At 40.1% G+C, this 24,688-nt stretch overlaps 1 protein-coding gene across 7 annotated transcripts in view; it reads left to right on the forward strand.

Moving 5' to 3' along the window:
- Positions 1-23,399, forward strand: part of FAM81A (family with sequence similarity 81 member A) — a 79,796-nt gene extending 56,397 nt beyond the window's left edge. For all 7 annotated transcript variants that reach the window (XM_043920745.1, XM_043920742.1, XM_043920741.1 and 4 more), the window contains exons 5-9: positions 4,355-4,484; positions 6,078-6,184; positions 14,768-14,903; positions 16,467-16,662; positions 21,118-23,399. In XM_043920745.1, the coding sequence (XP_043776680.1) occupies positions 4,355-4,484; positions 6,078-6,184; positions 14,768-14,903; positions 16,467-16,662; positions 21,118-21,242 (694 nt within the window). In that variant the 3' untranslated portion in view covers positions 21,243-23,399. The remainder of the gene's footprint in view (positions 1-4,354; positions 4,485-6,077; positions 6,185-14,767; positions 14,904-16,466; positions 16,663-21,117) is intronic.
- The last annotated feature ends 1,289 nt before the right edge of the window (positions 23,400-24,688 follow it).

Raw genomic sequence — 24,688 nt, forward strand, 5'->3', positions numbered from 1 at the left:
AAGAAAAGTTATGACCAACCTAGACAGCATTTTAAAAATCAGAGACATTACTTTGCCAACAAAGGTCTGTCTAGTCAAAGCTATGGTTTTTCTAGTAGTCATGTATGGATGTGAGAGTTGGACTATAAAGAAAGCTGAGTGCCGAAGAACTGATGCTTTTGAACTGTGGTGTTGGAGAAGACTCTTGAGAGTCCCTTGGACTGCAAGGAGATCCAACCAGTCCATCCTAAAGGAAATCAATCCTGAGTATTCATTGGAAGGACTGATGCTAAAGCTGAAACTACAATACTTTGGCCACCTCATGCAAAGAACTGACTCATTGGTAAAGACCCTGATGCTGGGAAGCATTGAAGGCAGGATGAGAAGGGGACGACAGAGGATGAGATGGTTGGATGGCATCACCGACTCAATGGACATGAGTTTGAGTAAACTCCGGGAGTTGCTGATGGACAGGGAGGTCTGATATGTTGCAGTCCATGGGGTTGCAGAGTTGGACATGGCTGAGCAACTGAACTGAACTGAAAGTGAGCCATACAGGGGCCAATGATGAGTGCATGTCATGAAACAGGAATTAGAGATAAATGATAATATAGTAATTCTTTTAAGAGATGGGAATACCAGACGACCTTACCTGCCTCCTGTGAAACCTGTATGCAGGTCAAGAAGCAATAGTTAGAACCAGACGTGGAACAATGAACTGGTTCCAAGTTGGGAAAGGAGTACATCAAGGCTGTATATTGTCACCCTGCTTCTTTAACTTATACGCAGAGTACATCATGGGAAATGCTGGGCTGGATGAAGCACAAGCTGGAATCAAGATTGCTGGGAGAAATATCAATAACCTTAGATATGCAGATGACACCGCCCTCATGGTAGAAAGCGAATAGGAACTAAAGAGCCTCTTGATGAAGGTGAAAGAGGAGAGTGAACAAGCTGGCTTAAAACTCAACATTTAAAAAACAAAGATCATGGCATCTGATCCCATCATTTCATGGCAAATAGATGGGGAAACAAAGGAAACAGTGACAGACTTGATTTTCTTGGGCTCCAAAATCACCATGAATGGTGACTGCAGCCTTGAAATTAAAAGACACTTGCTTCTTGGAAGAAAAGCTATGACCAACCTAGACAGCATATTAAAAAGCAGAGACATTACTTTGCTGACAAAATTCTATCTTGTCAAAGCTATGTTTTTTCCAGTAGTCATGTATGGGTGTGAGAGTTGGACCATAAAGAAATCTGAGCACCGAAGAATTTATGTTTTTGAACTGTGGTGTTGGAGAAGACTCTTGAGAGTCCATTGAACTGCAAGGAGATCAAACCAGTCAATCCTAAAGGAAGTCAGTCCTGAATATTCATTGGCAGGACTGATGCTTAAGCTGAAGCTCCAATACTTTGGCCACCTGATGCGAAGACCTGACTTGTTAGAAAAAACTCTGATGATGGAAAAGATTGAAGGTAGGAGGAGAAGGGGATGACAGAGGATAAGATGGTTGGATGGCATCATGGACTCAATGGACATGAGTTTGAGCAAGCTCTGGGAGTTGGTGGAGGACAGGGAAGCCTGGCATGGTGCAGTCCGTGGGGTTGCAAAGAGACAGACACAACTGAATGACTGGACAACAACAGCAAGTAGAAAATGATAATAATAGTGATAGTAATAGTAATACCTTTTAATTATAAGAAGTTCAGCAAAAGAAAAATGTGGGGTATCTGGAAAGTGTTTAATTGCTATACCTGATCTCCAGGAAGGGTTCCGTAAGGAAGTGACTATTGTGCTTAGCTTGAGGAATGTATAGTACCTAATCAGGTGACAAGGTCAAGGAAGAAGACTTCATCCAGAGAGAACAGCCTGGGTCAAGGCCTTAAAGTGGGGAAGGAGTGAAGTAAGTTCAAAGGCCTGCAGTGTAATGGTGTGGCTGAGTACAGAGGGAAAAAGGGACAGAATATATAAGATGATGCAGAGAGGTAGGTGGCTTGGGACCGACTCTTTCTAAGCATTTTAAAGGATTTTGGTTTTATCCTAGAATAGCAGGAAATTGTACAAGGAGTTTATACAGAATTTAGTTTGATTTTTCTTTGCTCACACTTTTGTTTCCTTGGGGTTAATACCTAGATTACAAGGTACATTGAAATATATTCATATTTCAAGATTTGCAGTATATACTGCCAAGTTGCCCTCAAGAAAGCTTGTAAAATTCACTATTCACCTGCAATCCGTGATGTAGCTTAATTCTACAAACTCCAATGTTGGGCAGTAAATGTTAAAAATATTTCCAGTATAGATGGATAGTGACATGATTGCTGCTTTGTGTCTATTTTATTATGAATATTGAAATTTACACATGTATATATGCAGTTTTTCAGGTTGTATTTCAAAATATTAAAAATATTTCCATCAATATTAAAAATTTTTTATCCTAATACATTTTCTGTTATTTCCAAAGAGGATTATAGCATTTTAGCCAAATGATTACTAAACAGGCTGTTCAACTTGGAGAAAATGTGAGTCATTACCAAGTAAAATCTCAACAAGTTTGAAGTAATTGAGCTGGTAGCTTACTTTTTTCAGAGTCTACAAAAAATTAAATTTTCCAGAAATTTTCTCAGTTTGTTGTTTCTTGCATCCTACTCCTTCTCTCTGGGTGTTCTTTTCTTCTTACTGAAGTACATTACTTAATGACTTTTTCAATATGAGTGTGTGGGCGATACATTTCTTAATCTTTGTATGTCTGAAACGTCTTTATTTTGCACTTATCCTTGGATGATAGATTTGTTCCCCTCAATCCTTAGAAGCTGTTTCTCCAATATCTTCTGATATTTATTGTCTTCTGGTGTCTATTGTGTGCTATCAATCTTATAGTCAGTCAAAAAAATCATTTTGTCTTTGGTATCTGGTAGCTTTTAAGATTTTATCTTTATCTTGGGTTATATGAATTTCACCATAGTCTGTTTAGTTTTACTTATGCCACTTGGTATTCATTGAATACTTTAAAACTCATGTCTTTCTTCAGTCTTAGAAAATCTACAGCACTCACACCTGAAATATTGCTTCTTTGCCATTCTCTCCATTTTTTCTTTTGAAATTCTTCAACCTCCCTTTGACTTATGTTAGCATCTCTTTGCTTTTCCTCTATCTTCCTTCACTATTTTTTCATGTTTTGCATCTCTGTCTGGCTTTGGTTCATTCTGAGCAGGCTCCTTGCTACTTTCTTATAATTTGCTGATTTTATCTTCAATCATGTTTAGTCTAGAGTTTGTCAGGTCTACTAAGAAAATTTTAGCTTACTTTTAGGATTTCTCATTTTTTTCTCTTAACCCCTTGTTCTTTTTTTATCTCTACTTAAAAAAAATAGAGTTCTCTTGATGGATGTTAATCTATTTTTCATTTTTGAGTACCTAACATGTATATATTTTAAGGTCATTTGGTCCGAGGCCATACATGTGAGTTGAAGGAAAACTGGCAGTAGTAAGAATAGAAGCCACAGGAGTCCAGGCTCATGTAATTTACTTCTGCCTTTAGGACCATTAGGCTTGATGTCTACCTATCCCTTCCCCTCCAAGATGGCGTCCTGCCCATGTGCTCACGTCTGTGGCTTGGTGTTCGTAATGGGCTGCCCAGATTGCCTGGTCCCCCAGTGACCCCTGCTTAGGGGTGTCGTGTCTACTGGAGCCCAGTAGCAAGCTGGCAGGTCTTTCTCAAAGCAGGAATGATTGTGTTGGAACAGGACATGACTTTGCTCTCAATTCCTAGGAGGTCATTCTGTGACTCCCCTATTAGGGTTTGACAGAGGCTTCATAGCCTAGATTATCTACCACAGATACCTTGCATACCTTTAGAACTGCCGAGTCATAAGGCTCAAGGGCAGAGCACCTGGGACCAGCTGCAGAACTTTCCCATGCTCTGGAGCACACTCAAAGCACACAGCCTTATAGGTGGTTTGGTAAAATGGGAATAGTACTTTCAGATGTGGTAGAAGTTGCCTCCAAAATCCAGAGACCCCGAACTTGAGAGGTGGAGGTGGCGTTATAGAGTGACAGACCGCATCTGGCTCACTCTGTAAGCTTTTTGTTACTGGGCTTTCACTGCATATTCAATTTTGTACTGATGAGCATCGTAAAGCCTTTGTTGTGTTAGTGGTTACATCTCTAGTCTTATTGAGCAACATCCCTGTGGTTTAACTTAAAAACCATAATGTGAGCAGCTCTCTGAATTCATCCAAATCTCTGTTAAAAGGGATGATTCATAGTGTAGTTTCTCTCAGTGGGGTCATACACTTTATAGTATGCAAGGAAGCTTCAACACATGTTTTAAAACTTTGATAAGAATTTCCTTTGTTGTTTATCTGGATAGATGTGACGCCAGCATAGCCAGACTCTCTGCCGAGCACAAAACGACCTATGAGGGCCTCCAGCACTTGAACAAAGAGCAGCAAGCTGCCAAACTTATCTTGGAAACAAAAATCAAAGACGCAGAGGGACAGGTATGACCTGTTTCAGGTAGCTTTTTTTTAGGTAGCTTTTTGAAAGTGGGTATTTGTTCTTATCTAAGAATAACATGGGTTTAATTATTTCCTGCAGGAGAAACTAGTCAGGGCACTCAGCATAAGCATCCCTCTTCTTCTTCCTCCTTCTATTTCACTGGAGTGGCCCTTTGTAAGAATGCAACCAAAATGCCAAGATTTGTCAGTACGCTCCTAATTTTAAGTATTCTTTTCCCTCATTCTTCAAACAATATGTTCCAGAAATTCTAACTTATATCTCCAAAACCATGTCTTAGACAGGTAAGTGATAGAAGTGTTGTTTTACAGGCTTTTACAGGCCACTAATCCCAATTTTTGATTCAGAAAATAGTTTAGTCATAGGATTTATGGGCTGCCTCATCGCATAGTTTGTATACGGGGAAAGATTAGAACAAAGCTAGAGGACTGGCTAGCTAATAAATTTCAGAGTATTCCACCTTGCAATTCACAGGTTAATTTCTTAAAGCAAAACTCTTGGCATTTCACAGTTTGTTTTTTGGCTACTTAGAAGTTTTCCTTTGCCATAATGGGGCCTGTCTTCTAGGACTTTCTCTACAATGTCTGTTTTACTTGCTGTTCTTCATTTGAAGAGAGACCACTCCAGTATTCTTGCCTGGAGAATTCCGCTTCATAGTTTTATAATAATTAATTTTTTTACAGAAACAGCTTTGGATCCTTATCGGAGGCAGCTAGGACACAAATATGTCTAATCCAATAAATTGACTAGGTACCCCCTTTTATTAGAATGAAAAAAAAGAAAAAGAAAAAGTGTTAGTCACTCAATCATGTCTGACTTTTTGCAACCCCATGGACTGTAGCCCACCAGGCTTCTCTGTCCATGGGGATTCTGCAGGCAAGAATGTTGGAGTGGTTTGCCATGCCCTCCTCCAGGGGATCTTTCCGACTCAGGGATTGAACCTGCATCTCTTACATGCCAATGCCAGCAACATTGGCAGGTGGGTTCTTTACCACTAGCTCCACCTGGAAAGCCGAAAAATTATGTTTCCTGATAACTTAGCCTGCATCTGGAGGTAAATCTGAGACCTAATGGGTTTTGTAAGTGATAAGAATTCCATCCTCTATGACTAGTAGCCACACTAATGATAGAAATTCCAAGGTAAAAATGACTTCTATTTTGTGCCAGCAGGTGGAAGTATTGGTCCTGGGCAGGAGCTGGGCTTGCTCAACAGAGACCTGTGGTTGAGTGCTCACTGCATGATGAATAGCTTGGCAGTGCTTCTGGTCTTGATTTTTTTTTTTTGGCTGTGCCCTGTGGCTTGTTTGGATCTCAGTTTCCTGACCAAAGATTGAACCTGGACCACAGCAGTGAAAGCCCAGAATCTTAACCACTAGGTCACCAGGGAACTCCCCTGGTCTTGATTTTTGATGGGTTTGTATAAAGAAATGGAAGTGGTGCGATTAGGTGGACTCCTAAATGAATATCACATTAGATTGAATTTAATGCCATGGATGAGAATACACATCACTAATGTTTTCTGGAATTACCTCTGAAAAGGTTTGATGTGGTATTTACAAGCAAAGTTTCTTTTCCAGATCTCTCAGCTTTTAAACAGAGTGGACTTGTCAATATCAGAGCAGAGCACCAAACTGAAGATGTCCCACAGAGATAGTAACCACCAACTTCAGCTTTTGGATACTAAGTGAGTAATCAACCTAGAAAAATCTGTTTTGGTTGATGTTCTTTTTACTATAGTTTTTTCCCTTTTGATTTTTATTTATTGTACAAGGTGAAAACCATAATGGAAGTTCACAGGGAAGATTTCCTTGTAGCCTGTTACCACTTTACCTTCCTAATTATTATTTTTAGTGACTGGATAATAATCCATCTATTCATCCAATAAATATTTCTGGGCCTAGATGAACATGGCCTGGGTGCTGAGAATCTGAAGAAGAACAGGCTTTGTTCTTGCCCTTGTGGAGCTGATAGTCTAGGGAGTTGATGATTGTTAATGGAATAATCAGGAGAAGGAAATGGCAACCCACTCCAGTGTTCTTGCCTGGAGAATCCCAGGGATGGGGGAGCCTGGTGGGCTGCCGTCTATGGGGTCGCACAGAATCGGACATGACTGAAGCAACTTAGAGTAGCAGCAGCAATGGAATAATCACTTAAATGAGTGCATGCTATGTTATTACTAAACGGTGATACATGCTTTAAAGGAAAGGTACATGGTTGCGGCAGGCTGATTAATGGTTCCTGCAAATATCACCATGTTCTAATTCCTGTGAATATGTTATGGCATTGTTGTTGTTCCATCACTCAACCGTTCCAACTGTTTGTGACCCCATGGACTGCAGCACACCAGGCTTCCCTGTTCACCATCTCCCAGAGCTTGCTCAAACTCATGTCCATTGAGTTGGTGATGTCATTCAACCATCTCATTGTCTGTCGTCCCCTTCTCCTGCCTTCAATCTTTTCCTGCATCAGGGTCTTTTCCAATGAGTCAGTTCTTCACATCAGGTGCCAAAGTATTGAAACTTCAATTTTAGCATCAGTCCTTCCAGTGAATATTCAGGAATGGTTTCCTTTAGGATTGACTGGTTTGATCTCCTTGCAGTTGTAGGGACTCTCAAGAGTCTTCTACAACACCACAGTTTGAAAGTGTCAATTCTTTGCCGTCAGCTTCTTTATGGTCCAGCTCTCACATCCATACATAACTACTGGAAAAATCATAGCTTTGTCTATACAGACCTTTGTCAGCAAGTAATGTCTGCTTTTTAATACGCTGTCTAGTTTTGTTGTAGCTTTTCTTCCAAGGAGCAAGCTTCTTTTAATTTCATGGCTGCAGTCACCGTCTGCAGTGTTTTTGGAGCCTAAGAAAATCAGGTCTGTCACTGTTTCCTTTGTTTCCCATCTATTTGCCGTGAAGTGATGGATTAGGTGCCATGATCTTTATTTTTTAAATGTTGAGTTTTAAGCCAGCTTTTTCACTCTCGTCTTTCACTTTCATCAAGAGGCTCTTTAGTTCTTCACTTTCTGCCATAAGGGTGGTGCCATCTGCATAGCTGAGGTTATTGATATTTCTCCCACAATCTTGATTCCAGCTTGTGCTTCATCCAGTCCAGCATTTTTCATGATGTACTCTGCATATAAGGTAAATAGTCAGGGTGACAATATACAGCCTTGATGTACTCCTTTCCCGATTTGGAACTGGTCTTTTGTTCCATGTCCAGTTCTAACTGTTGCTTCCTGACCTGCATACAGATTTCTCAAGAGGCAGGTCAGGTGGTCTCGTATTCCCATCTCTTTAAGAATTTTCCACAGTTTGTTGTGAATCACACAGTCAAAGACTTTAGCATTACCAATGAAGCAGAAGTAGATGTTTTTCTGGAATTCTCTTGGTTTTTCTATGATCCAGCAGATGTTGGCAATTTGATCTCTGGTTCCTCTGCCTTTTCTAAATCCAGCTTGAACATCTGGAAATTCTCAGTTCACGTAGTAATGAAGCCTAGCTTGGAGAATTTTGAGCATTATTTTGCTAGTATGTGAAATGAGTGCAATTGTGTAGTAGTTTGTACATTCTTTGCCATTGTCCTTCTTTGGGAATGGAATGAAAACTGACCTTTTCCAGTCCTGTGGCCACTGCTGAATTATGGCACATTAAATGGCAAATAGGAACTTTGCAAATGTGATTAAGGGTCTTAAGATGAGTAGATGATACAATGTTATCTATATCATCATTATTGATGTAACTCTAGAGTCCCTATAAGAGGGAGGCAGGAGGGTCAGAATCAGGAGAGAAGGCCATGTGACAATGAAAGCGGAGATTGTAGTGTGATGTGCTTTGAAGATGGGGGAGGGCCACAAGCCATGGAAGACAGGCAGTCACTAGAAGCTGAAGAAAGCAAGGGAATGATTCTCCTCTCAGAGCCTTCAGAAGGAACCACCTCTGCTCACACCCCAACTTTAGTCCAGTGAGACTGAATTTAGACTTCTGGCCTTCAGAACCAAAAGGGAATAAATGTGTTGTTTTAAGCCACCAAGTGTGTGGTGATTTGTCACAGCAGCTGGGGGAAACGAATATAGTAGTGCTGCTGGGGTGAGTGACAGAGGCCTGGTTGTAGGGCCTTCCTGAGGAGGTGGTGGTCTGAGTGAGAGCTGAAGAATGAATGGCATTCAGTAGCCCTTGGACTGCAAGATCAAACCTGTCAATCCTAAAGGAAATCAATCCTGAGTATTCATTGTAAGGACTGATGCTGAAGCTGAAGCTCCAGTAGTTGGCCACCTGAAGTGAAGAGCCAGCTCACTGGAAAAGACCCTGATGCTGGGAAGGATTGAAGGCAAAAGGAGAAGGGGGCGGCAGAGGAGGAGATGGTTAGATAGCATCACCAATTCAATGGACAGAGTTTAAGCAAACTCCAGGAGACAGTGGAGGGCAGAGGAGCCTGGCATGCTACAGTCCATAGGGTCGCAAAGAGTTGGGTTTGACTTAGTGACTGAACAACAAAGTGAACAGTGCAGTGAGGACCCAGGAGGCAGAAGAGCCTGTCATGGGAGAAGTGTGACGTGCAGGATATGCACAGTGTAGAGGGGGCTGGGATAGAGCCTGAGGGTGGGGAATGAGGCCAGAGAGGAGGCAGGCCAGCATACAGGACTTCACACAGTCAGGACTTCCTGTTTCTTTCCCTAGAGCAACAAGAAGCCATTGAAGGATTTTAAGCAGGTAGGGTGATATAGTCAAATTTATGTTATTTTTTAAAATGGTCTTGATTGCAGTTGGAAGATGGATCACAAGGGCTGAAGCCGAGTTGTGGACTGGGGGCACTGTAGGCGTTTAGATGAGAGAGGTCTGTGCTCGGGGAAGCTGAGCTGTCTAGTTAGGACACTGTATGGTGTTATACTTTGCATTGTGTTTCAGTGACACTTTAAACTGGATTTGCCCCCAGTGAAACTCATCTGCTGCTCTTCTGCTCAATCATAGAACCATAAACTTTTCCCTGTCATGAATCTTCGCAAGCTTGGCAAATTTCCTGCCAAAGCAGAGCCCCTAGTGACCATATATGTTTATTTGTGTGTGTTTGTATTTGACTATTATAGTTTTTAGAAGATGACTTTGTTAGAGATTTGTGACAATTTTTTATTATCATTATTATTTTTATGGCCACACCATGCAGCATATGATACCTTAGCTCCCTGACCAGGGGTCGAACCTGTTACCTCTGCGGTGGAAGCTCAGAGTCTTAACCACTGCACTGCCAGGGGAAGTCTCTGGAAATTTTAAATTAATCATTCTGTGGTTCTTCTATCTCATTATCTCCATGCTTAATACTACTTCAAGGTCATTGATGATTTAACAGGAATTCCCTTACAGAAACCATGTTTCCTTTCCTCTATTTGTCTGTATTTATATCATTCCTGAGTTATGTCACTCTTTCTCATAGATCCTACAAGCTTCCCAAGTGCAGAATGATCTCCCGTCCCCTTCCTTCCTTCATACAGGAAGAAAATAAACATATTAGTATTTTTTTTCTCTGTGAATTCTCTCGTTAGCAGATATTACTAGTCAGCAGACATGAACATCTTCATTTTTCTTCTTACAATTTAAAGTCCAGAAGTCTAGACACAAAGGCTGTTCACAGAGGAAAGGTTACTAAGCCTGGGGCCTTTGTGGGGGAGAAAGACAGATTAGAGACCCAAAGATAGAACCCTGGTTGGATGAACTAGGGGAAAAAAACATTCTGCAGAGAATTCATAAAGAAGCTTACCTGTCTTAGTCTTGATTCTGAGTAGAAGTATAAGAGATATTTCTAAAAAATTCTAAACCACAGTACAACCTTTATGTGGATTTAGACTTGGAATTCACATTACCCAACCACCTTGAAGAAACCAGAATAGATATTTTTATCTTAGAATGATCTCTATTTGGTAGTAGCCTAAGATGCCTGGCAGAAGCAAATACAAATATGCAGTCTTCAAGGCTCCCCACAGGCAGATTAAGTTCTAAGAAACATAAATGTAAATCAGAAATTATAGACCAACACAAGGAAAAAAAAATCACATAAGTAATAGAGTGAGAAGAAGCAACAATAAGCAGAATCAGACTCTTAAATACTGCATATATAGGAATTATAGGATAAAATGGATGTGTGTGTATATATGTATGTATGTGTATGTGTGAGTATTCACACACACACTTTTTGAAAATATGGCTAAGGAATAAGAGCTTACCAAAAATGAACAGTCAGGGCGATTTCTTGGTAGCCCAGTGTTTAGGGCTCTGTCCTCTTGCTGCTGAGTGCCTGGGTTCAATCTCTAGTTGGGGAACTAAAATCCCACAAGCCACATGGTGTGGCCAAAAAATAAAAAGTCAGAATTGACAAACAACCAAATGACTATAGAAAATATAGTCATTGAAAATAAAATGTAACTTCCCTGACCAGGGAGCCTAACAGTGACCCAGGTGCCTTGGAGTCCAGCCTAGAACTCTACCTAGAAGTGGAACCTAGCCTATTACCCCACTTTATTGCTTAGCAGAGCCTTTGGCCTTGCCCTAGCAAGGAACTCAACAAACAACACTTCCTAAAAGCAGAGCATAGCCTGTGACCTTGCCTGACTAGGGAGCCCAGACAGCAATCCCACTCGACCACAAGCACAGCCTCCAGATTCACTTGACTTCACAGGACAGCTGGTGGCCCTGCCTGACCAGGGCTTCTGGCCAGTGACCTTCCTTACCAGTGGTGCACAACTAGCAGGCTGCCCAATTGTGGAGCCTGAAGCCCTATCATGGGGGTCCAACCACCCTACCAGGGAACACAGTGACCCCACCTGACCAGAGGGAATGGCAGAGTTCAGTTAGTGGCTCCATTTGACTGTGCAACCCAGCCAGCAGCCCTGCCTACCCTCAGAGTCCAGCTAGTAGAATCACTTGACCATTGAGCCCAGCCAACAGTCTCCTTCCACCTGTACTTCAGAGCATGGGCAATAGCCCTGCCCAACTAGAGACCTAACAGACAGATATAGAACATCTCATCCAACAGCAGCAGAATACATATTCTTCTGGAGTACACATAGAACATTCCCAGGATAGATAATATATTAGGCAACAAAACAAGTCTTAAGAAATTAGATTGAAATCATGTCAAGTAGCTTTTCAAACTAAAGTTGTATGAAACTAAAAATTAATGACAGGAGTAAATTTGAAAAACTCACAAATATGTGGAATTAAACAACACATTCCTGAACAACTAGTGGGTCAAAGAAGATCAAAAGGGAGATTTTAAAAAATCTTGAAACAAATGAAAATGGAAACCCAGCATATATAGACTGTAGCCCACCAGGGGAATTCTCCAGGCAAGAATACTGGAGTGGGTTGCCATTCCCTCCTCCAGGGGATCTTCCCAACCCCAGGATTGAATCCAGGTCTCCTGCGTTGCAGGCATCTGAGCTACCAGGGAAGTCCACCAAAACTTATGGGATGCCACAGAGGCAGTTCTGTGAGGAAATCTGCAGTGTTAAATCCTTACATTAAGAAAAAAGAAAGACCTTGAATAAACAACCTGACTTTATACCTCAAGGAATTTTAGAAAAAGAAGAACAAATTAAACCCAAGATAGCTGGAAGAAGGAAATGATTAAGATAGACCAGAAATAAATGAGAGAATAGTAAACAACAGGAAAAAATTGGGGGAAAATTAAAAAAAGTAACGATCAAGCCAAACAGACAAAACTTTCTCTAGACTAACCAAAACAAAAAGAAGGTTCAAATAAATAAAATTATAAATGAAAAAGGAAATACTACAACAGACAACACAGAAATACAGAGGATCATAAGAGACTGCTATGAACAATTGTATGTCAACAAACTGGATAACTTAGAAGAAATGAATAAACTTCTGAAACAACCTTCTAAGACTGAATCATGAAGAAATAGAAAATCTGAACAGACCAATGATGAGTAAGGAGATTAAATCAACAATCTAAAACCTCTCAACAAAGAAAAAGTCAAGGACTGGATAGCTTCATGAGTGAATTATGTCAAACATTTAAAGAAGAATTAATACCAATCATTCTCAAACTCTTCCAAAAAGTTGAAGAAAACACTTCCAAACTCATTTTATGAGGAGCATTATTCTGATAACAAAACCAGATAGACACTACAAGAAAAGAAAATTACTGACCAATATCTCTGATGAACATAGATGCAAATGCTAACAAACCAATTCAACAGCATTTTAAAAGAATCATACACCATGATCAAGTGGAATTTATTCCTGAGATGCAAGGATGTTTCAATGTATACAGGTCAATCAGTGTGATACATCACATTAACAGAATGAAGGATAAAAACGATATCATCTCAGATGCAGAAGAAGCATTTGACAAAATTCAACACCATAATAAAGACTCTCAACAATTTGAGTATATTAATAGAAAGAACGTATCTCAACATAATAAAGACACATATGGCAAGCCCACAACTAATATAATACTCAGTGATGATATTCTGAAAGTTATTCTCTAATATCAGAAGACAAGGATACCCATTGTCAGCACTTCTGTTCAACATCATGCTGGAAGTCCTGGCCAGAGCAGTTAAGTAAGAAAAAGAAATGAAAGACATTCAAAACAAAAAAAGAAGCGAAGTTATCCCTGCTTGCAGATATTATAGAGAAAACTCTAAAGACTCCCTCAAAGAACTGTTAGAATAAATGAATTTATAAAAGTTGCTGTGCTCTGTGGTCAGGCCCCTAGGTCAGGTGGGTCTCCACAGTTGGGCAGGGCTGCTGGCTTGACTTCCTGCCCATGTAAGACTGAGAAGCTTTGTTTTTGATGATATGACCAGAAAGTGTACTTATCACTTTAATGCATGTTCCATTGCCTGACTTAGTCATATGGCCACACACAGCTGCCAGGAGGGCAAAGTGTAGTCTTAACTAGGTAGTTGCAGACTCAGATCACATTTGAGGGTTTCTTAGTAGGGAAGAAGAGGAGAACAGATATTGCAGAGAATTGGGGACTAATACCATAATCACTGCAGATAGTGACTGCAGCCATGAAATTAAAAGACGCTTACTCCTTGGAAGGAAAGTTATGACCAACCTAGATAGCATATTAAAAAGCAGAGACATAAAAAAAAAAAAGTAGAGACATTACTTTGCCAACACAGGTCCGTCTGGTCAAGGCTATGGTTTTTCCAGTGATCATGTATGGATGGGAGAGTTGGACTGTGAAGAAAGCTGAGTGCCGAAAAATTGATGCTTTTGAACTGTGGTGTTGAAGACTCCTGAGAGTCCCTCGGACTGCAAGGAGATCCAACCAGTCCATCCTGAAGGAGATCAGTCCTGGGTGTTCATTGGAAGGACTGATGCTGAAGCTGAAACTCCAGTACTTTGGCCACCTCATGCGAAGAGTTGACTCATTGGAAACGACCCTGATCCTGGGAGGGATTGGGGGCAGGAGGAGAAGGGGACGACAGAGGATAAGATGGCTGGATGGCATCACTGACTCTATGGGCATGAGTTTGAGTAAACTCCGGGAGTTTGTGATGGACAGGGAGGCCTGGCGTGCTGCGATTCATGGGGTCGCAAAGAGTCGGACACGACTGAGTGACTGAATTGAACTGAACTGAACCATGGGGAGGGGGTACATTTTATTATTTTTATTGTTAAGTCACATATATTCTTGTGTACTTTTATTGTTTTCATAATAAAAATAATTTAAATGGGGAGGCAGCAAGTGTGGGATGTTATTTTAAGATATTTGGAAAGGGAGAGGACTATAGGAATGGAAATTTGAGTTTTTAAAAAATTTTCTGTTTGATTTAAACTAAGAAATATCTGTATGGGCCAAGAGCAATTTGCAGAACATAAGAGAGAAAGGGATCCAGACTCCAGTCCTGGGAGAAAAGACGGAGAAGGAGGAAGAGTCCTGGGCAAGGAGGAGCCTAGAAGAGAGCCAGGCTACTGTGTCCTTTGAGCCAGGAGTAGCCTGACCTTTTAAACTGCAAACGTCAGCATTCGGAGTGGCTCTGTATGTGATACCTTGGTACTCACGCTACCAGGTCCATATAGGTGGGAGTATTATCAGGTGCTTTTCTGTTACATCCTCCTCTTCTCCTTCCTTCTCAATTTAGTGCCAAGTGCAAGTCTATGAAAAAGGTAAACATGTAATTCTGAGTGAAGTGAATTTAATGCTTACATATTTCCAAGAGATTTGATAGATACTGAGGTTGTTTGATGTCATTTTAAAGTTGTTTTATATCTAACAGCTAATTTTTCTTATTTTAGATTTAAAGGTACAGTTGAGGAACTCAGTAACCAGATTTTATCTGCACGGAATTGGTTGCAACAGGAACAAGAACGGATAGAAAAAGAACTTTTGCAGAAAATCGATCAGCTTTCCTTGGTTGTTAAGGAAAACAGTGTAGGTGTTGATGTTCAACCATAACATAGTTAAGTTATTCGGTGAGACCTGCAATGTTTGAATAATACCTCGTAACTTATGTTTGATTTATTTAGCATTACATTAAGCTGTTAATGGTTGTTTCTTGCCTTATAATCTCTCTCCATGGTTCATACTGATTCTTTGTTAAAAAGAGAGAGAGCACTTTGACTTGTTTTGGTTAACAAAGAAAAATAATAGAAAATTTCAGTACTTTCAACTAAGACAAATCCAAATCAAGATCTTAAAGAACCAAGTTGTCCAGCTGCATTTCTAAATAAAAATAGCAGTTACATACTTCATCTTAGTTTTAATTTCATGGTCTGGTAAAAGCCGCTTTGACTAGATTTCTCCCTCTAGGCCCCTCCATCACACAATAAACCCAGCATGAGGTGTCACAGGACAATATCTAAGCAGAATCCAGTTTTCTTTTCTGTGTTCCTTCTCATCTCACCCCACTCTCCTGTAGGCCTAAGGTTTGCAGAAGTCCTCAAAAACCATACCAAGAAAGCCTTGCATTTATAGTGTTCAGTGTCAGTACTTGGAAAGCAAATGTTTTTTGATTTGGTTATCTAGCCTGACCTCCCTCTCCTTCTCTTTTCTTGCACTGCTTCCTCTCCCTTGGACTTGGATGGAGCATAAGTGACTGGTGTAGATTGTATCTCTGGCTCTGCTGTCTCTTGATGCCGAGCTGTTGAATTGCAGACTGTTCACTGGGCGCATCACGAGAGTTTTGTTATGCTTTAGCCCACTTACAGCTTGGTGTTTGTAGTCCTGGCCTCTAAAGCTTGCCTGCAGACCCAGATTCTCATAAGAACCAAGCATGATGGAGAGAAAAGGAAAGAAAATGTTCTATTTCAACTATTTCTTTACATGTCTCCATATTTTTGTCAGATCTACTGATTGATTTGTAGTCTTCCGTGTCTTTGGTTCACTATTTTTACTTCTGAGTTGGCTTAATAACTAGCAAACTCCAGGATAATGGTGACTTTAATATGATAGAAGCTTATTTATCTTTCACATAAAAGAAGTCTGGGTACAGGGATTGCAGGGCTGTTATGGTAGCTCATCAATCCTCAGTGACCCATGATCTTTCTGGCTTAAGTCTCTACCAGTGCTAGAGAGTGACCCTCGCATACATAGTTCAAGATGGCTGCTGGAGCTCCAGCCATTACATCTGAATTCCAGGAACAGAAGAAAGAAAGAGGTTTTTTATTTATGTCTCAGCTATTTGTGTTTTTTTAACTTTTCCTAGAAGTTGCCACATATGTTTATACTTATATCTCATTACCCATAACTTAATCATATGGCTACACCAAACTCAAGAGACAATAGAAAAGGTAATCTGTATTCTGAGTGACCTTATACCCAGCAGAAAACTGGAGATCTGTTATGGAAAAAGGGGAGAGTGGATATTGGGGTGAGCATCAAGCAACCTTTTTGATTCTGTTCTCTGCAGATTGCTCTTAAATGATATTATGACTGATGTGAATGCAATACAGACCCTTTGGAGTAATCACATGCCATTCTTATCATGGATCTCAGGGAGCCAGTGAAAGGGACATGGAGAAAAAGCTCAGCCAGATGTCAGCCAGACTGGACAAAATAGAAGAGAGTCAGAAGAAAAATATGGAGGTACAGAGGACAAAACAGGAGGAGGAGAAGGTGCATGGGCGGATCAGCAAGCTTGAGTTACAGATGACCGAAGACCTGAAGGAGATGAAAGCCGAGGTTGATGCGGGTAGGTCGATAAGAAAACAGCTCTCGCGCTTCATTTTCTGTATGATCTCAAAGTCAGCTAATTAGTATCCCCCTATAACTACCTACAGACCTGGATAATGGAATGTCCTTAGGTAATTTTCCAAGTAGGACTAAAATGTTGCTTCAACTGCAAGGACATGAAGACAGATAGACCTCTAGAGACAGGCGAACAAACCTAAAATCGCTTAGCTTGCATACATAGCTTTAGTACCATCTGCAGATTCTTTTCTGATCATAACCAAGGTCAGTATGCCTCAGAAATAAGCATATATCTTTGAGAGGCCTTTGAAGGCTTATTTTATACTGCTGGCAGTATCCCACCATGGCAGTGAATGGTGTTCCTCTGCTCAGAAGCCCACAGGCCTCATTCTTCACACATGTTTGGAAGACAGTGTCAGAGCTGATTTCAAGTTCTAAAGTGCTGCCAGATAAAGGAGGGATTAGATTTACATTTTAAATATGTATTTACTTGGCTGCCCTAAGTCTTGGTGGCAGCTTGCAGTATCTTTTAGTTGTGGCATACGGTTCCCTGACAAGGAATTGAACCCAGGCCACCTGCATTGGGAGTTCGGAGTCTTAGCCACTGCACCATCAGGGAAGTCCCAAGAGGGATTAGATTTATACTCTGAACTCTAGAATACAGAACTGGGACCAATAATCAGAAGTTACCTGAAGACATATTATGAAGCAGAAGTATCTACCATTAGAAGTCTTGGAAAGACACGGGTGCTTTGTGAGCCTGGGAGTTCTTTACTGAAAGTATTTAAGTGAAGGCCATTTGACCATGGTCAGGAAAGAGAAGACAGTTGGGTAGTGTGGGAAGGGGAGCTAAATTATCTCCTGATTCCTTCCTGTCCCTCTGGTTCTGTGAATTTTCTTCATGGAGTTGTTCTATTTTGGCCCCATAAGAAGAAAAGTAGCCCCATCCCAAGAATAATTTTGTTGTAACCACCATGGGGTCTCAAAGAGTTGGGCACAACTAAACAGCTAATATTTATTTAACCATTGCAGGTTAATTATTTTATTTAAGGAGAAGCTGCCATTAAATTTATGAATTTTAGAACTTTGTGGAGATAAAAGTGAATTTTCTTTCTTGGTATTTTGGGCTAGTAGAATATGATATTTGACTATTTCATTGGTGGTTAATGAGATGGTGATAAGAAATACATATGAGCCTTTTAAAAATTAAAAACATTTTCTTGTTATGAAAACAGATTTCTTAGTGGAAAATCTTAAAACACAAAGTGTATTTTAAAAAACCTTTCTATTATCCAGAAGTCTTTTTTATGTATATTATCTTTCTATACATAAAGGATATATATATTATTTTGGCTGTGCCACATGACTTGGGGTACCTTAATTCTCCGACCAGGGATTAATCTGGGGCCCTCTGCAGTGAAAGTGTCCAGTCCTAACTATGGGTCTGCTAGGGAATATTTAATAAGTAATTTTTATACTTCTTTTTCTTGAATTGTTGCATAAAGAAAATTTTCTGAGAGAAAATTCTGAATTTGCTAAGGAAGACAAGATAATTTTGACATTTATTTTAACATATTATTGACCAGGAGTGTTTTGCAGAAACTAACACTTGTGGCTGGTGATTTGTTAAGTAAGTGAATATTGATATGTCTTCAGTCTGTAATATTTGGGTAACAAAAGACATATTAATACCTCTCTAGTAAATAAGATGTTAAAAAGCAATAGAAATACAGAATAATATAAATTTTATTGAGAATTTTTTTTTCTATTTTGCTTTTTATTTTGAAGTAATTTCAAATTTATAAAAACCGTAGTAAAGTGAAGTGAAGTAGCTCAGTCGTGTCCGACTCTTTGCGACCCCATGGACTGTAGCCTACCAGGCTCCTCAGTCCATGGGATTTTCCAGGCAAGAATACTGGAGTGGGTTGCACTCCCACTGGAGTGGAGATTCAGCAATTGTTAACATTTTGAAATTTGCTTAATGTATATGTATGTGTGAATGTGAATGAATATAATTTTCCCTGAATCATTTGTGAGTAAGTTGCAGAAACCAGAATACTTTTTACCCCTTTACTATTTCAAAGTATATACCCTCAGAACAAGGACATTCTCTTTTTTAAAAAGTTTATTTATTTATTTTAATTGGGGGATAATTACTTTACAATATTGTGGTGGTTTTTGCCATACATCAACATAAATCAGCCAAGGACATTCTCTTAAACAACTATGTTGTTGTTCAGTCACTAAGTTGTATCCGACTCTTTTCTGACTCTATGGACTGTAGTCTGCCAGTTTTCTCTGTCCATGGGATTTCTCAGGCAAGAATACAGGAGTGGGTTTCCATTTCCTTCTTCAGTGGATCTTCCCAACACTGGGATGGAACTTTCATATCCTGCATTGCCAGGCAGATTCTTTACCACTGAGCCACTAGGGGAAGCCCTAAACAAGTATAGTACAATGTACTATTTATGAAACATTTTTCAATATTAAATTTTCAAATTTCACCATGTTTCCTTTACAGCAAGCCATCCCCAGTCCAGGTTCTCATCCAGAATCACTTGCATTGTATTTAGTTACCATGTTTCTTATTTAGTCTCTTTTAATCTGGATCAGTTTCACAGTAAGGTTGTCATCATTAAAGAACACAGGCCAGTATTTTGTAAAACGTCCCACCGTTTGGGTCTTTTTGCTTCTTTTTAATTCGACTCAGGTTGTGTGTTTTGGACAGACATGCTGCAGAAGTGGTATGTCCTTCCCAGGGTTTTTTCTTTCAGTACTTTAAATATATCCTGCCATTCCCTTCTGGCCTGCAGGGTTTCTGCTGAAAGATCAGCTGTTAAGTGTATGGGGTTTCCCTTGTATGTTACTTGTTGCTTTTCCCTTGATGCTTTTAATATTCTTTCTTTGTGTTTGACCTTTGTTAGTTTGACTAGTATGTGTTTTGGCGTGTTTCTCCTTGGGTTTATCCTGTATGGGACTCTTTGGCTTTTTGGACTTGACTGACTATTTCCTTTTCCATGTTGGGAAAATTTTTAACTATAATGTCTTCAAAAATTTTCTGATACAATTTCTTATTCTCTTCTTCTTCTGGGACCCCTATAATTCAAATGTTGGTGCCTTTAATATCTTACCAGAGGTCTCTGAGACTATCCTTAGCTCTTTTCATTCTTTTTACTTTATTCTGCTCTTCAGCAGTTATTTCCACCATTTTATCTTCCAGCTCACTAATCCATCCTTCTGCTTCAGACAGTCTGCTAGTGATTCCTTCTAGAGAATTTTTAATTTCAGTAATTGTGTTGTCTGTCTCTGTATGCTTGTTCTTTAGTTCTTCTAGGTCTTTGTTAACTGATTCTTGCCTTTTCTCCTTTCTGTTTTCAAGGTTTCTGATCATCTTTACCCTCGTTAGTCTGAGTTCTTTTCCAGGGAGTTTTCTTGTTTCCTCTTCATTTATTTGGACTTCTCTGTTTCATGTTTGTCCCTTCAATTGTGCGGTATTTCTCTGCTTTTCATTATTTTTTTTTTTTAAACTTATTGTTTGAGGTCTCTTTTTCCTAGGTTTCAAGGTTGAATTCTTTCTTCCTTTTGGTTTCTCCCCTCCTAAGTTTGGTCCAGTGTTTTGTGTAAGCTTCACATAGGGTGAGATTTGTGCTGAGTTGGTTTTTTTTTTTTTCCCCCTCTGTGATGGGCAGGGCTGAGTGAGGTGGTAATCTTGCCTGCTGATGATTGGGTTTGTATTTTTGTCTTGTCCGTTGTTTGGATGAGGCGTCCTGCACAGGGTGCTACTGGTGGTTGGGTGATGTCAGGTCTTGTGTTCAAGTGGTTTCCTTTGTGGGAGTTCTCACTATTTGATACTCGCTAGGGTTAGGAGTTCTCTGATAGTCTAGGGTCTTAGAGTCAGTGCCCCCACTCCAGAGGCTCAGGACTTGATCTTTTTTAGCAGATTGAAACTGAAGGACTCTGCTTCCAGTAATGATGTCATGAGGTAGTACTGAAATCCCTCCTCCAAAATCAATGTGAAGAAAGAAAACCATGAGCATCCTACTAATGGAGTCACAGAATTTAGCTTCTTGGGTCAGAGAGCACTTATGTGCAGACAGTGCTGAAGTGATCTGTGTTAGCGTGCAGAGCCCAGGGCTTCTTCCTGGGGTTTTCTCATCGGGGGTACATAATGTTGGATCCTCCCAGTGTTGGTGAAGATAGCTTTGACCCTTGGTTAAAGTGGTGTCTGTCATATTTCTCTATGGTAATATTTCATGTTTCCCTTTGTATCTGTAGGGAGACACTGTGAAACCCTGTAACTATCCTGTTTCCTATTAACCTTTTATTCCAGTACTTTGAGAATCTATTGATAATTTTTGCCCAAATCAAGCAGTGCTATCTGCTATAGGATTTGATACAGCGTTTTTTGTTTTTTTTTTTTAATATTAACTCTTGTGAAATTTACCCTTTCTTAAAGGGTTTACCGCCATCTATGAAAGCATAGGATCCCTCAGGCAAGTTCTCGAAGCCAAGATGAAGCTGGACAAGGACCAGCTACAGAAGCAAATCCAACAGATGCAGAAGCCAGAAGCTCCCATGTGAAGGGACTCGGGACATGGACTTCAAAGGTGGTTTTGCCAGTGGGGCCAGAAGCTGGATACCTCTGTAGCCAGGCTGTCACTACATTCAGGATTGTTCCGTTCATGGCGTGCATGTGCCAAGAAATGTGTTTTCATGGGTCTAAATGTTTACCTTGAGTCTTGAAAACACTCTTCTTTAAAAGTATTACATACAGTTTTTACCACTTTATTCCACTTACCTAAATTCAAGCAAATAGCCTCCCCTCCCTGGATTTTAAAAGGCTTTTATCCCCTTCATTTTATGAATGAAAAGACTTAACAGTTTCCCTTTGATTCGTGATGCTCTCTAGCCAAGACTTTACTCTTGAAAATGTCATGGTGATTTTTTTAAATTAAGAAACTAATGAATCATCTTGGGAATGTGTTGCTCCTCACTCTAAATTAAGAGAATGTTTTGATGGATTAGAATTCAACCTTTGAGTCCATATTTGGATTTTATTATTGTTGTCTTTGCATTTCTTATATTGGTTCTCTTCTTGTAAATCTTTTGTCTTTTGTAGAGGGAGGGGATTTAACATTTGGGAAAAGAATCTACCACTTATGCAGTGAAAATAGTTTAAAAATTGATAACTGCCATATAGATTACAAATTAAAATGGAAACTTAAGACAGTTATCTAGATAATGCAAGGCACAATTATCTGTATCAACCACCTAGTTATACCAGGTTTTAATACTGAAAGCTTTTTTCAATTATCCACAGCCTATATAGTGATAGCCATATATTCAATAATGGAATGGTGGTAATAGCTTGTTTATTATGTAATTGATTGTTCATTAATCACATGGGATGTGAAAATTTTTCAAGCTTTTTGATCTCCTCTCTAAATTTTTCCAAAATTGGCACAGAGTGCTAAAGGTTTATATACAATTATTGTAACTGTATTCTTGTGCCTTGGTTTTATCACATCAGTGCACTGTACCCTATAGAAGTTTTGCAGACAAAATAGAAGGCACAATAGTACATCAGAATTATGATGTAAAAATGGGATCCTATGTATTTTTTAAATGTTTTAAAAATTTTATCACTGTTAAGATGTTAATCATTCAGTATCATTAATGGAATAGAAATTCATACTTTTGTATGTCCAGAAAATCAAATTGATACTGCATTTATAATGATGTCAAGAAATGTTCCTTTTGAGCAATTTCGTAGATGATGGGTGTTTTATTTTCAATCGCCATATTTGATTAGTCGTTGGAAATTGGCACCAGTGGTATCTGTTCACCTATATATGTAAAAACTAACAGTGAGACACATGCCGTTCCAAACTGTGAGGGTGCCCAAGAAGAAGGAAACAGGAATACTTTGAAAATTTTGAAAACTTTTTTTTGTCTGCCAAGGACTCAGGAAAATTAAAGCATTTTCTATTTTAGAATAAATTGTAAATGAAATCTGTAACTGGCTATTACTGTTTACCCATATAAATTATGCTGCTAAAGTACATAATAGTTTACCCTCATTGGCTTGACAAAAATTTTTTTTTAATATGTACCTGAGAAGTCATACAAAGAATATGTCATCCAACATATATGTCCTTATTTTGTCACAAATCTCCCCATCTCTATTCAGGAAGACTGCTTCCACTTAACAATGAAAAAACAAAAAGGTTAATGCTCTTTTGCAATCAGAAAGTGAGTTTCTCTTTGTGATCGAGTAACCGTGTTTATATAGTTCTCCTGGCTTAAGCACAGACCACAGCACAGACAGCCACGGCTCCTCAAGCATCTCTCTCCTCTGGGGGCCCTGAGGAGGAGGAATTCGCACATGTCACATCTGGGAGGAGGGGAACTGGCAGGACTAAGGTCAAGGGGTGACGTGACTGGGTGATGCTTCTGTCCCCCTATGTCGGGAGTTCGGCAGGGATTCTCCCCTCTGGCTGATTGAAATCACCTGGGCACTTCGAAAAGCTACCAGTGCCTGGGCTGCTCCCCCAGACCAACTAAGTCAGAACCTCTGGAAGGGGATGCAGGCAGCCTCACGTGTCAGAGGCCCCCAGGTGACTCACGTGTTGAGTCCCCAAGCTCCATGTCCTCTCTTCACCAAAGTTTAAATGAGAATCAGATTCCTTGTACTTTCCTTTACCAGAAATTTGCAATAAAAAGAATAAAACTTCCAAATCAATGTGGTGTATGATTCTTAAAAGCCCTTTCGTGGGAGGTAAATTAGGTAAAATACGGTAGGAAATCTCTTGCTTTCTGGGGAAACATTTTGGTGGCTGAAATAAAGTGCTCTGAGTCCTGGCAGACCTGCTGGGACCTGGAAAGTCGCAGGGAGCTGCTCCATCCTTGGGTCTCCGGAGCTCGGGGTGCCATCTCAGCTCTGGAATGATGGCAGTGGGCGTTCCCAGCGTGTGTGGTGTGCCCACATTGCGACCTTGGTGGGTATTCATTCATTTCATTATAACAACAGTGCATGGAGTTGAATACTGTTTGTTTCCCCATTTTACAGATGAGAAAACTGAGTCATGTAAAGGCGAAGCTACCTCTCCCAAATCCTGCAGCTGGTAAGTGGGAGCCATGATCCAAACCAGGCAGCTTACTTCCACAGTCTGGATACCTAACCAGTGCACTCCCGTACCTCTATCAAGATACAGCCCTGCTTCCCACATAACTTGGACTTGCCAGACCACTAACTCCAACCCCATCTCTGTGTAACCTTACAGTTCTGCCATCTGAGTCCTTTTGCATATTAATGCTCCAATTCCAAGGGCTTCCTAGGTGGCTCAGTGATAAAGAATCCACCTGCCAATGCAGGAGATGGAAGAGATACAGGTTTGATCCCTGGGTTGGGAAGGTCCTGTAGAGTAGGAAATGGCAACCTGTTCCAATATTCTTACCTAGAAAATTTCTATGGACAGAGTAGCCTGGTGGGCCCCAGTCCATGGGGGTCACAGATTCGAAGAGCAGAGCCTACAAGAGAGGCAGTCTTACTACCTTTGCTTGGTCAGATATCTTCTTCTGGTTGTTTCAGTGAAGGTGGGGTAGTTGATGCCACAGGACTATAGTATCACAGGCATTTCATCTCCTGTCTTTAGCTGTCCTAGGTAGTGGCTCTGTGCATTTGGGGATGGGTTGTATTGGGTGAGTACAGAGCAGAGTAAGAAAGACAGATCCCTGTAAATTGTGGTCATCCCAGTAGGCTTTCAGCCTGGAAAAAAAAAAAAAAAAGATCACATACCACTCAGGACATCCTGGAAACTCAGTGGTAACTATGTGGAGTTTTTCTGTTACTGCTGTGTGACCTTGGGCAGGTCTCTTAACCTCACTGAGCCTCATTTTTCTTATCTGTAGAGTGGGCATTATAATAATTTAAAAGAAGGAGCTGGTTTATCACTTTCAAAATGCTGAAGTAATTTATGCAACATTGGGTATCAAGTGGTGAAGAATGGGCCTGGGGGATTAATATT

This window comes from Cervus elaphus, chromosome 12 (assembly GCF_910594005.1).
Source record: "Cervus elaphus chromosome 12, mCerEla1.1, whole genome shotgun sequence".
Lineage (NCBI taxonomy): Eukaryota > Metazoa > Chordata > Mammalia > Artiodactyla > Cervidae > Cervus > Cervus elaphus.